At 40.4% G+C, this 14,292-nt stretch overlaps 1 protein-coding gene across 3 annotated transcripts; it reads right to left on the reverse strand.

The window, feature by feature from the left end:
* Positions 1 to 447: 447 nt before the first annotated feature.
* Positions 448 to 14,078, reverse strand: pcmt (protein-L-isoaspartate (D-aspartate) O-methyltransferase). Of its 3 annotated transcripts, none has more exons than XR_004577623.2 (8): positions 13,813 to 14,078; positions 9,408 to 9,512; positions 7,800 to 7,831; positions 6,749 to 6,853; positions 6,282 to 6,402; positions 4,382 to 4,467; positions 3,330 to 3,596; positions 448 to 1,802 (listed from the first exon to the last, which is right to left on the reverse strand). XR_004577623.2 is itself a non-coding variant. In XM_026917737.3 (8 exons), the coding sequence occupies exons 1-8, from the start codon at positions 13,985 to 13,987 to the stop codon at positions 1,790 to 1,792; spliced, it is 807 nt and encodes a 268-aa protein (XP_026773538.1). In that variant the 5' UTR covers positions 13,988 to 14,078; the 3' UTR covers positions 448 to 1,789. The 3 variants fall into 3 exon arrangements, 2 of the variants coding, with proteins under 2 accessions (XP_026773538.1, XP_026773539.1); XM_026917737.3 differs by having other exon boundaries at positions 3,427 to 3,596; XM_026917738.3 differs by having other exon boundaries at positions 3,372 to 3,596; positions 13,813 to 14,077.
* Between the last annotated feature and the right edge of the window lie 214 nt (positions 14,079 to 14,292).

Raw genomic sequence — 14,292 nt, forward strand, 5'->3', positions numbered from 1 at the left:
ATATATATATATATATATATATATATATATATATATATATATATATATATATATATATATATATATATATATAGTGGTGGAAATCACAACCCACTATTATCAAGTTCTTACTCTTATTAGCATATTTGACTGGTCACTTAGATTAATCCACACCTCGATAACTCAAAAACGCTATAAATAACATCCACTTAAATCTGATGTGTTTGTGGAAAGATCAGGAATAAATAGTTCTAGGCTCTACTAAATAGATACAACATTAATGTACACATTTAATTAGGAATAATGAAATGAAATAAAGCCGTACTGAGAGTGTACCTGGCTACCAAAACCCCCGCACTAATGAACATAAGGGTGACCGTAACATGCCAGAACAGGCGAGCTGCATTAACACTTCCTTGACGTGTGATGGCTGTGATGTTGAAAAGGAAAAGGAAGCGGGAGACGGAATGGTTTGCACTGTGTTGGGTTTTATTTGTACAAAGCCACGTGTGTGTCACAATCAGCATGGTGACAGCCAGCATGTCCACAGTGGAAGGGGACACAAGCTCAGCCCTGCGTGTATGTGCATCTGTGTGAGAGGAAGAGAGAGCGTTTTAACACGTGTGTGTGCTCGTTGCACGCGGCGGTGAACCTCTGGAGCATGTTGGACAGAGCAAATGTAAGCGGTTGGTATAGGATGGCATTAGCAACGAGCTGTTTGTTAATCAGCTAGGGTTAAAATAGTGTCACACCAGCCTGAGCAGATCTACGCTAAACTGTGCTGCAGCTGTGAATGGGGTCTGAATGGAGATTTGGAGCTGAGGCTCGGGAAATGTACACGCCGCTTCACGAGTAAGAACTGTTCCTAAGAAATTCATCTCGAACCGATGCGCTTGCGTAAAAGAAAGTGAAATATTTTTCAGAAGAACCGCTTTGAGGTTCATGACCAATAGTGCATAAAGAACTATACTAATGTGACTGGTAAATCTTTTCATTTTCATTTATTATATTAGTGTTTTTCAGATTGTGGTAATGTACTATTGTGTAATCCTTACGATTTTTGTAGCTAATTAGCAGAAAGGAAAGGTTGGGGGCAGGGAGGAATTGATCTCTAATGATAAGTCTGATAAACCCTGATCAAGAACACTTCATTGATCTAATCTCAGTCGCAGCCCTAGCTACCAATCAAATCTACTCTCTACAAATTCCCAGCCCAACTTTCAGAACGTTTTACAAACCTAACTAGACATGTCCAGGAAAAAAAAAAAAAATGCATTCAGCATGGTTTCATGAGCGCCCCTTTAACATGAGCAGAGAACAGAGTGTGGACTTATCCTTTAATATCACTCCCACTCCTATAGTCCAAAACAGCACCAGCTCCAAACAAGCTGGAACACATGTAAACAAAAAAAAAAGAAAAAAAAAAACCAACAAAAAAAAAGAATCAGCTGCAATACTGTAGTTCTCACAAAAAAGTGCACCTGCAAATCAACAATGAGAAAAAGAACAATTCACAAATCCTAAGCAAACTGCAGGCATGAAAATGTCAAGACAAAGCCCCTCATTTAGTTTTTTTTCCTTTTTTTTTTTTCAAGCAGTCTTTATTTTTTCTTCCATCCTGAGGCCTCTTTGGCCACACAGCGGTCAGACTGTCCCGAGAGCAAGAGTGCAGAGAGCGTGGCTTTTCTTCGTCATCCGTTTACCATCTTGTCGTTAGTTGTTAAGTCCAGATGGATGCTGTGTGTGTGTGTGTGTGTGTGTGTGTGTGTGTATTTGTATGTATGATGCTGAATATTGCCAGACTGTTGTTTTAGAGTTCATCCCTACGAAAGACAAAAAGAAAAGAGTTACTCTCGCTCACTCACACACACACACTCAAATTGTCTATCCCAGTAGATGTGCAGTGTCAGTACGGAGCATGCTCACGTTCAGATCCTCACATTCATTTAATATACACACACACACACACACACACACACACACACACACACACAATATTAGCCATTCCCAAACTTCTTGTCAGTCCAAAATTAACATATGACTTGTACCAGGTTATTAACAAAACCTTTTCAACAACAGCTACGTTTACATGCAGACTAACAATCTGCTGATCTAATGGATAGCTCATTTTTCAAAAATGAAAAGCCTTCATACCTAAATCGGACTACAGTGATCCAGCTGGTCGATCCAATCAAACGAGGATGTTAATATGTAAAGTAATTCAGTACACAGTGTGTAGGCTTGCATCATGACATGTTGGCTACAGAAAGGTTTTGTGTTCCAGATATTAATATGTTTAAAAATAATTGTGAGCTTGGATGGAGGGGGAGTGATGGATATCCGACTAATTCCTCAAGGCAGAATGATGGAATGACTTCCACTTTCCTTTTAATGAGGAGTTTTAGAGGACATTTTGCTGGGATTGGCACTTCTCACGACGAATATTCATTTTTTGTTTCTTAAAGAACGTCATACTTTTTATCTCTTTATAGTTGCATTTAATTTTGTGGAACAAAATTAAATTAACAAATTACTTCCCAGCAGCTGTATACAGTTGTTTGCTCACTTTCTATTGAATTTAATGAGACAAGGCAGCTTGTCATGTGACTGGGAAACTGCAAAATCCTCCGTCCTGGAAGACTTTCCCATGTCAACTTAAATAAGCATCACCGTTTTAAATTTTTAACAAAGAAAAACTTTTTTATTTCGTTTATTATTTAAGCTTAGAGTCTGGGGAGTGTCCTGTGACCGAGCTGTTACTATAGAAACGATAGGCTGTAAGAAGGACAGTCTAAACATAAACCTGTGTTTTGAATTAGAGCTGCAACTACTGTCAATGCTGCTGTTTTAGAAAAGTAATCAACACCTTCTGACCAATCAGAATGCCGAACGCAACAGCGATGTGGTATAACACTTGTTAACTCAAAAAATAAAAAAAAGCACCACCTGAATGTGGTTCAGATCGCATCTAACATGCATGTGGAGGTTTTTTTTTTTTTTTTTTAACAGACTTCCATATGATTTTAAAAAATTCTGAACGCTAATCTTTGCATGTAAACATAGCATAGATGTAAACTCATGGGAGCTTATGGGAGACATGCTTCTGGTCTAAAGCACTGACGGAGTCTTAACTTAAAGTCAAGCCATCGCAAAATGCAATGAAGAAACTGGTTAAAAAAAATCATATTATTAAAAAAAAAAAAAAAATCTTTTTTTTCCTATATAATTTAGAGCGAAGCGGGAGGCAGAGGTTAAGGGAAAAAACGTGCAGACGCTCGTCATGGTATGGAGAAGGTGCGCAAAAAAAAAAAGAAAAAAGAAAAGAAAAAAAAAAACCACAGGCGACTTGCAGCAAAGGCAGCCTTGTCTTGCTCCAGACCACACCATTTCACCTGTTCCCTGGGGAAAGGAGGGAGGGGGAAGAGAGGGACAGGAAGTCACTTCCACCTGGACCACTGCTTGTCTTTGTCTGTTAAAGGCACGTAAATCACCCCCATGAGGGGCTTCATTTTGGTGCTGCCGTCCTCCAGCTTGTCATGCTGCTCCAGCATCTGGTTCCCTCCAGCTGGTCCGACTGGCAGGATGAGACGCCCGCCAGGCTTCAGCTGGTCCAGTAACTACGGGAGACACGCAGCAACCTTACAACACACTACAACAACAACAACAACAACACTACTGAGTATGCATGCCGCAATAAACATGAACGCTTGTTATTACAAATAACAAAATATGTGTGTAGCATTTTTGCAGGTAACGTGTCAAACAGATCAGAAGCCATATTAGAGAAAGTTATGTGCAAGATACAAGTACACAGATTTATATTACAAAAGGAAATCCTGTCTTAATTTATCTATGTTTTATCTAAGTTAGAAAGTCCTAAACTAGCAGATCAATTGTAATTTTAAGTGAAGCATTTAAACTCTGCTTAACCCCAAAAAAGTGAACAAATTAGCAGACTGTGCTGAAAGGTTTCATTCCAGTTCCACTAAAAGACGCCGCTGCATTTATAACCTAATCTACTCAAAACGTTGTCGGCTGTCAGCTCGCTAGAAGCGTATATGCATTCTTCTGTGTTTGGATGATACGATGGCGCAGGAGATTTTGACATTTTTGACAGCCTACGCAGATCCTGCACTGCTAAAATACAACCCCAGTTGCGTTTTCAGATTACTCAACTGTGGATGAAAGAGTTTAACAAAACGCTGTGGGCGTACTGATATACAGCCATGATTAATTAGAATGTAGCTGTCCTCAAGCACGCAGAACTTTCGGGGAGGGACCGTGTTTTCAGGTGTCTGTGGTAACAATTGCGTGCATATTATCTACTTGGGCTCGTTTCAGTGTATCAGTGTATAAATGTATGGATGTTGGAACTATGCTTGAGTTTCAGGGTGGAACTTACAGCCTGTGGAACAGAGGGAGCTGCAGCTCCTACATGTATCGCATCATAGGGAGCCTCCTCCGGATAGCCCAGCCTGCCATCTCCAACTGCACACACACACACACACACACACACACACACACACAGTCAGGTCCCATGACCTATGCAGCCTCAGTGCCCACTTCTTCTCTGAACAGATGGGCAGGTTGCCGTAGCGATGCCAACCTCGCTGTGATGCTATTTGAGTGCGTAAAGACCAGGATTCAGACACGCACTGCTGAATAATTTAGCACCTGTGCTTTTGTATTTACAACAGATCCTCTTTAGGCTCTTAGCAGATCGACAAACTTGAGCTACAAAGGTAACCCAAGTGATATTCGTTAATCATTCAACAGATGCATTTGTGCAGAAACAAATCCACTCTAAACTTTTTAGACAAATTTATAAGAAATTAAATGAGGAAGTGTTAGCTCGGTGGTAAAGTGTCTGTGCTAGCACCAAGCGCCAGGTTGGATTAGAGGTCAAATCACATGGACAATTTGTAATTTAAAACCTGAAAGACTGCAGACTAATGATGCTTGTACAAGTGGTCTAGGTGGTAACTAACAAAGATGAACTCAAAGCCTAGGTAAGTACATTAGCGACCAAGGCAAGTGCTGAGAAATAAAGTAAATCCTAAAGAAAGGAAGTATATAGACTAGCTTTTTGGATTTTGCCTTACTAGCAAATGAATAAATGAATGTAGTGTAACAATGATTTGACAATAATTTACATCAAGCTCTCAGGCCCCATCTAAACGTATACTGATTTTTTCGAAAACGTAATTCTCGTCCATACGAACCGCATCTTGGGAAACATCTCCACACGAAAACACAAAAACGATTTGGAAACGCTCACATGAGCACGTCAGCCCAGTAGGTGGTGACAGTATGCCACGAACTGTTCCGTCAGACGCCTCAAGAATAACGTTAAGAGCTGCGTATAGAGCAGTAGAGAGAGGAGCAGTACAGCACATATGTGTAATACTCTGTCGCCTCTGCAAGCGGTTGTAATAATGAAACAAAGTGAAATTCAATTGCGAAACACGTTAGCAAGTAAAAAAAATTACAGGCCACAAAGTGACAACCAAGTCAGCAACATATTCATATCATACGCAAAACCCGCAGAGGGCCTACGCAGTGACATCAACATTAAAACAGTTAAAACAGAAGAATGAATACTGAAGGGTGTCTTCAAAAAGCTGAGTTTGAGGTGAACCAAAACACAGTTTTCATGTTTACAGCAAGCCAAAATGCAGGAAAAAAACTACTTTCAAAACTATCCATACACACTATATGGTCAAAAGTTTGTGATCACCTGACCATCACACCCATATGTGGTTCTTCCCCAAAGTGTTGCCGCAAAGTTTGAAGCACACAATTGTACAGAATGTCTCTGTATGCTGTAGCATTTATACTTTCCCTTCACTGGAACTAAGAGGCACAAACCTGTTCCAGCATGACAATGCGCCTGTGCACAAAGCGAGCTCCATGAAGACATGGTGTGTGAAGGTTGGAGTGAAAGAACTCGAGTGTCCTGCACAGAGCCCTGACCTCAACCCCACTGAACACCTTTGGGATGAACTGGAACACCGACTGAACCCCAGACCTCCTCACACACCCCAGTGCCTGACCTCACTAATGCTCTTGTAGCTGAATGAACACAAATCCCCACAGTCACGCTCCAAAATGTAGTGCAAAGCCTTCCCAGAAGAGTAGAGGCTGTTATAGTGACAAAGAGGGGACTAAATCTGGAATGAGATGTTCAACAAGGACATATGGGTGTGATGGTCAGGTGGCCATATAGTGGATGTGAGGATGAAGCTTCAGGGAAAGTATCTAGGACACTTTTAAGAATCTGCAACTGTAGAACTTTACCTTACCGAGAAGTTTGATGCGTCCTGATGAGATCAGTGTCGGGTCATCTTTCTTAACGTTGTTGATTGAGTCGTCCACCAGTTCCTTTATGTGATCAATCCCAATGACTTTTCCCTTTGGCCCCACCTGCAAGTCAAAACACATCAAGCAAAATGCCACAACTGGGGAAAATATAGGTGATCCATTATGTGAATAAATTATAAATTTAATGATAAATTTGTGTGATGAAGTGTGCCACGATACACTTTTCTGAGATATCACAGGTTTCACCTTATCACCTTTTTTTATATAACAGTGGCTCTACTGATGCACTAAAATTGACTGCTTGATAGTTAATGAAAAGATAAATTATCAAAGCAAGTGACACACTGTTCTCATCACCTCAAAGAGCCCATTAAAGAAGCGCAATGGAAAAAAAAAAAAAAAAAAGACGTCACACAGTGATAGCGCAAGAAGCTGATTTGTGACTCACCATCCTGGCGAAACAGACTGACAGGATGCCGCTGCCTGATCCCACATCCAGAGCTTTGGCACCTTCATATAGCTGATCATGTAACAACTCCAGTGCATATGCATGCTACACACACACACACACACACACACGCAAAACACAGAGATATCAGCACCTGTTCTCATGGCAGGAGTCCAATTGTATGCTATTTGGATTCAAATGATCAGCTTTGTTTAAAAAGTCTGACGCCTGTTTTGCACTGTCAGCATTTAGAGGCAACATTGCCAGCTGCTGTTGCCCTAAAGAAATCTTCTGGGAGGAAAAAAAAAAAAGAAAGAAAGAAAAAAAAGCAACGGTTCTTTAGCTGGGAACACTTCTGAATGATATCTAAGTGCAGTCCCACAGATCCATCTTGAGCAAAGCCTTATTGCGGGTGTAAGGATGTTAAAGCGCGAATCATGAGGAATGAAGGAAGTCTGAAAACATGTACAGTATATTCTGTAAACATTGATATGTTTTTATAATCATTTTAGTAAACTAACGTTTAAATACAAGCTGGTGTTTCGGTAAACGTTCATCTAGCTACCTAATGCTAGCTAGCTGGCTTTGGTTTGTTAGGAAAAACAAACTGCGTGATGCTTTATGAAAGGTATCGAGTTGCTACATAATTACATAAAATTGCAAATGAAATAAATTGGTCTGTGACGTCTGCTTACGTGTTACTGCCACATGTCCACTTGAGCAGTGTCGTTACGTCGTTCTGCATGACTGAGAGCAAATGTGAAACACTTCACAGCTTTCGTCTATATTTATACCTTCGTTATTCTGTCAGAACTGGAATGAGATGTCGCTTAAAGCAATGAGCCATGTGAGTGTGTTAGGCTGTGTGAGGCTGTTGCTCTTAGTCAAGACATGAAGCAGAGTCTTGAGTGATATTTATATTTCCATCTAGCTGTTTATGATTTATTTCTCACTGAAGGCTGATGGCTATCTAATGTTGCCTCCAAAAAATAAATAAATAAAAAAATAAAAAATGTGCCAGTATCATGTCCTACAGAGACTTGGAACATACCATATGTGGCGCACTGATGGTTGCCTGGTATCCTGTGGAAATTCAAAAGAAGTACACAGATTCATTACTCTATACCACAGAACAGCGAACACACAGCATGCTGAAGCAAACTGCTCTCGCAACAGTAACGATACACACACACACAAACACACACACAAACACACACACACATAAACCTCAAACTGCTGCACGCTGGCAATGTAGCTGAAAACAACTTATACCACAGCGCTGTTGAATTCACAACTCTGACTGGTGTTGATTATTTTTCTGTAACAGCAGCTCTGACAGTAGTGCCGGCTGCATTTCAAATCACGAGTATATAGTATTAATGCTCATTCTGTTACGTTATCGTTTCTATAGTAGCAGCTCATCCGCCACATAATCTGTACCCAATAATAAACAGATTAAAAAAAAAAAAAAAGTCAGTATGTTTTAAGGCATTGGAAAGTGTTTAGGAGCGAGGATTTTGTGCTTGGTGGATTCTTGTGGATTCAGACAAGCTGTGTTTTATTTTTTTTTTCTTTGCTCTTATTAAAATCAAGAAAAATTAAATAGAGAGGGTGGATATAGCAGCTGTAACATCCAATATATATGCAAAGGTTTGTGGACACCTGACCATCACACCCATATGTGGGTTTTCCCCAAACGCAAAGCTGGAAGCACACAACTGTCTAGAATTTCTATGCTGTAGCATTTATAATTTCCCTTCACTGGAACTAAGAGGCTGAAACCTGTTCCAGCATGACGATGCCCCTGTGCACAAAGCGAGCTCCGTGAAGACATGGTGTGTGAAGGTTGGAGTGAAGGAACTCGAGTGTCCTGCACAGAGTCCTGACCTCAACCCCACTGAACACCTTTGGGATGAACTGGAACACCGACTGAACCCCAGACCTCCTCACACACCCCAGTGCCTGACCTCACTAATGCTCTTGTGGCTGAATGAACACAAATCCCCACAGCCACGCTCCAACATCTAGTGCAAAGCCTTCCCAGAAGAGTGGAGCTTATTATAACAGCAAGATCTGGACTAAATCTGGAATGGGGATGTTCAGCAAGCACATATGGGTGTGATGGTCAGGTGTCCATATACTTTTGGCCATATAGCATATCTGAAAACAGGAACTAACTTGGTTTGTGAACAACCACAACATTAAATGTAACTATAAACGGATAAACAGTATGACATTTTTGTTATTTAATACATCTAAAAAAATGTTAATTGTTGATTTGCTGTGGTATAAGAGGAATAAAACAATCCGAGACATGCTGTTTTGTGCAAAATAACGGTTTACTATAACAGCAACCCCAAGCTCACCCCCGGTGAAGAGTTAAAGCTTCTGCATTATTTAACCAGAATTACTGATCATCATGATTCATCAAAACATGAACAGAAGCCTTATCCGGGGCCTCTAATATGACGAGAATGCTCACAGGACACAGAATTTTAGTTAGAGGTTTTGCCAATATTGCAATAACGATTAACAAACAAGACAACATGCAGTCACACATCTGTATTCAGTCACACATCTGTATACAGTCACACATCTGTATACAGTCACACATCTGTATACAGTCACACATCTGTATACCCAACAACATCATGCGTACCTATAGACTGTGGAGAATCCATATAAGGGTTACATCTGGAGAAATGGGCTCGGTCTGTGCTTAGCATGACTTCATACACACGGTCCGACTTAATGATGCCATTCTCTGAAGAGAGACGGACACATACACACACACACACACACACACACACTTCAATTTGTGCAGTCAAATTAAAACACACACGCCATTCTCTCCTTTTTCACACAGACAGACAGAGCGTGCTTTGTGAGATTTGAGTTTTTCAGTGGAAAAAAAAAGTCATACAGTTCCACATGAATACGCAGTCAGATGATACGCAGCCGGTCGAATATTCCGGTAACTTGTATATCCTCAACCTCAAACACAAGCACTAAGTTATGTAATTGGCATTCTGTGCGATGATTAATCACGTCAAAGCCAGCAGTGTGTGCAGGCCTGGCTATTTCCAGCAGGTATGCGGCAGAGCCGAGGCGAGAGCCAGGACGCTAACACACCAGCTCGTTTCAAACCGGGCTCGGACGCCACGCGAGTGTCAAATGGCAAGATCGCAAGACCAGAGACCACAAATGCACTGAAGGCAAAATCGAGGCCACATACACCCACTAACGCAAACGGGAATATTGTAACGTATTGTAACCCGTGGCAACAAAGACAGAAGCTTGTTTTAATTATCAGAAGATTTTATGTCCATTACATAAAATCTTCTGATAATCAAATTTAAAAGAAACACATATGTGGAAATACTGGGGAAAAAAAAAAAAGCAGATTCTTCTTCTAACTATTATTACTACTAGTAACACAAATAGCAATATCATAACTCAAATAGCTTTTACACTGTATTAAAAGAAAACAAAGTTGTTTTCAAACGACTGCAATTTTTTGTACACATGAATTGTTTGCTTTTTAACTTTTTTTTAACTTTGTTTTTATGCATTTGCAATCTGTATTCCACACATTTTAAGTTCTTTTTAAAAGAACATTGAACTATAGTAAGAAAAGTGATACACAGATATGTAAAGCGTCACCATATTCTCAAAAAGCACCAACTTTATAGATAAAATGTCTTCTTTTAATCAAAATTTTATCAAAATGACCGCAATTCCAGCGTTGGAAAGTGTCTCTTAGACATATTTGATAAAATGCAGACAAAATGAACTGCATTGACATATTACAGGTAATGTAATGCATAACGTACACCGAAAGTACAGCTGTAAAAATATCTGTTGTGAGAAAATCTTGAAGAGCGATAAGGAAACCACATAAAGTTGTGTTTGAATTCTGTGGGAAACGTATAACAATTAAATACCGTCACACGCTGGAAATTAATTTAGAAGTGATTTCTATTATTAAAACATTTCCATAATAAGCTTTGACTCAGGGTGTATATTCGCTAGGAGCATTGCTGAAATACTTCACAGGCCCACACACAGCTCTGGCTGCTGAAACCCCATGTACTTGTCTGCTTTGTACAGGTTTCGTCCACACACTAATGTTAATGTTAATGTTAATACAAAAACTCAAAACCTGGACCGGAACGGCAGCACTGCCTCGTTCACTTAACAAACCGACGGCACAAATGAAATCAAAGCAGGTCAGTTTCAGTGTTCGTCAGAACAGCTACGTTTCGTGATGATAACGTCATACAGGCGCAACACAGGAATCAGAATTTGATTCTCGGATGCTACGCTGAAAGCTGAAAGTATTAGCATGAAAGACGATGTTTGGGCAGACTGTACAGATGAAGACTGGAGAGAGCTGGACAGACGAATTCACTAAAGCCCCGCCGCATCGCTCTCTTTAGTAGAAATGAAGCGAGGGCTAAATCCCACTGCGCCGCTATCAGCAGGTAGTCGAACGGCATCGTGGGTAACACAGGAAGCCGTTAAAGTGAAAATAGGCCAATGTGTTGATGAAAAGATTTGAAACTAAAAAAAAGTTTCATTACATTAAATCTTGGACGCCACTGAAGATCAAACGTAATAAAATAATTATAAAGATAAATATGGAAGGGTGGATTTTTTTTCCTTTAAAGTGTGAAGATGTTGTAAATATTTCAGCGTTTCATGTTTCACACGGTTATCTACAAGTCTTCTGGCAGCAGTGTGCTGTTTTGAAATTCAAAATCCAAACAAATAATATCCCCACCCTTCAGAGCTCCTTCCAGCTGGTGCAAGAGGAGGAGCTTCCTGAATTAGCAGACGTGATTGACAGGCAGGTCAGAACTTTTCCTAATCCTGATTGGTTGGTTGGTTGTTTGGTTGTTGGTGGTCCATAGTGAAGTTGGTCCTCTAATCAGACTTTTATTGACAGCTCCCTTCCTTTAGTGCAAGGAAAAGATTGCCGTTTATTACAAAAAAGGGTTCTGACTTCTGGCACATTTGATGATGTATCAGGGCAGATGTCATTGAGTGCAAAAGTTTACATCCCCCCGATATCTGGGTGAAGAAAGGAAACCGTTTCGAGTTTCGTGTCGTCCTTTTATTCGTTGCTTTTGGACATGCGTCGTTGCAGCTGTCACGCTCTGAGATTTTAATATAATTTTTTTTGGACACTGTAAGAGCTTTGTCGTCGGTCAAACATCATTTTACACAATCTGGGAAAGCTGATGACTCACGACTGATAACGTAGGAGTTTTTATCTGTGACAGCAAAATCATTGCAGTATAAAACCGTTCCCATTTCCCCTTTAATTAAGGGATGTCACCAGCGAGGCTACGCAAAAAGACAATAACTGTTTCTCAATATGCGTTCTTATGCGATCTTGCGTCCTCGTGTACTCGTTCTACATCATCATCCACCGCCGAAGTTCATTTCCAATACTCAAGAACGCAAGTACTGAGGACGCGTGAAATTACCCGGATGTGTTCTTGATATCGAGGAGGCATCGGATGCTGACTCGAGCGCACTGAACCCGCCTGAAATCCCAGAAGTCACTGCGGCAAAACAATGGCGCGGGACGGAAGTCTGACCCATAACGTCTTTTTAACGACAACAATCTAAATATTCAAAAATAAGAACGATTTTGATGTATGATTTAGAGTGAGGTTGTTGAAAAGTCGAACTTATTTCCCGTTCCAAGCGCGCGAAAGTAAAGATCAGTAGTGCTCCGATTCAAACTCAAGTGTATGTTTTATTGGCATGACGAAGAATCTTTATAATCTTTCACAAAGCATTCATAACATTACATATACGTATTTATTTACATCGATATACGCCGTTATAGAAAAAGATATAACATACAATAAAATAACGTAAAATAGATGTAAATAATAATGTAAATAATGTTATGTTCATCATGTTGCAGTGTTGAATTTATTGTCCGTTGAATGAATGTTGCAGTGTTGAGTTTATTGTCCGTTCGCTGGTTCTGTCCCACTGTTAGAAATGCACCGGGACATTTCTACGCAACAGGAAGATCGCAGAACGTCTCAATTCTCGCAAAAAAGATGCGTCCGAAGTCCTTCTGTCCTTCCGAGTTTGTTTTTCCAAAGTATCCTGGCAAGACCGGTGTTCACGAGAACGCAAGTCCGTTCTTTGCGCTCTTAGAATTGAGAAAGAGCTTATATAAACAGAAAATAAACTACTAGCTATTAAACAACAAACACTAACGGTAATATCGTCGATGTATCGAGTACAGAAACAAAATCGTCACATGACTATGACCGCTGCACCGCCACGCCCACCGAGCTAACACATGAAGGGGCAGGATTTTTTTTATTTAATTTTTTTAAAAATTACCAAAATATTATTGTAAAGCAGTGTTTATCAGGATAGCTCTAATATCTTGGTTTTAATATTTATTATAAGTCAGGAGTCAGGGGTTATTTCAGGTCAGGTGAGCTCGTGCAGTCAGGCAGATAAACAACAATATCGAAAATATGTTTGGCGACTGATAAATGTTCCCATTTAACAGACAAACAAAATGTATTTGACGTTTCTGCATACTTAAATAGGTCGTCGTGTTGTTAATAATAATAATATTATTGCAACAAAGTAGGTGTGTATGTATGTATATATATATAGAGGCTAGGTTAGCATGACATGACATGACTGGTAACGTTATACAGTGACTTAGCCGCTATAGAAAAGTTAGTGACGCACATTATAAAAAAAAGTACTGTCAATTATTATTCGTTAAAAAGAGCGACGTGTTCGTTTGGGGAAATATTTCCGTGTTAAACAACACTATTAACACTAGCTAGCACTAGCACACAGTGGCTAACTGTAACAGAAATCTCCCCTCAGCCGTTTTTTTTTTTTTGAGTCGCACCGCGCGCGCGCCGTTGCTATAGCTAGCCCTGTCGTCAACACAACAGTTTTTAATTTTTAAAAAAAAACAAACAGACCCCAGTCTCCAGTCATGGAGTTCCTGGATTAATGTGTAGAGAAGTAAAAGAAGTGTTCATGGTAGAGGGTTTGACACTCACTGCGGAGGTTGTTGACGAGCTCCGCTTGGCTGGCTCCTCCTGATTTCCAGGCCATTATTAAACACACTCTGCGGATCAGGTAGAGAGCGGCAGTGAGAGCCGCGCCTGCGCACAACGCTCTGCCCAGCACGCTCACCACTTCCCACACGGACGGAGCCGCTACGTCACCGGGCATGCCCGCGCGCTCTCCGGTGCCGCTGCAGATCTCTGACCTGCTCTCTCACTCCACTGTGCTCCTGTGGTGTGCATCAACTTCCAAACACGCGCGTCTGTTCAAGGATTTATTGTTCATTTTGCAGAAATCACGGTAGCCACCCTGGAGTGGGCGTGTCACTCCTGCGCGGTGACGTCAGGATGTTTTTATGCGACCGCGCTTTGGATTGTGGGCAATGTAGTTTTTTTATTTTTTACTTTTATTTATCTATTTATTTATTTTTTATTGTATATGCTGAATAATTAACATTAAAAAGTGTAACGAAA

Source organism: Pangasianodon hypophthalmus, chromosome 30, assembly GCF_027358585.1.
Source record: "Pangasianodon hypophthalmus isolate fPanHyp1 chromosome 30, fPanHyp1.pri, whole genome shotgun sequence".
Lineage (NCBI taxonomy): Eukaryota > Metazoa > Chordata > Actinopteri > Siluriformes > Pangasiidae > Pangasianodon > Pangasianodon hypophthalmus.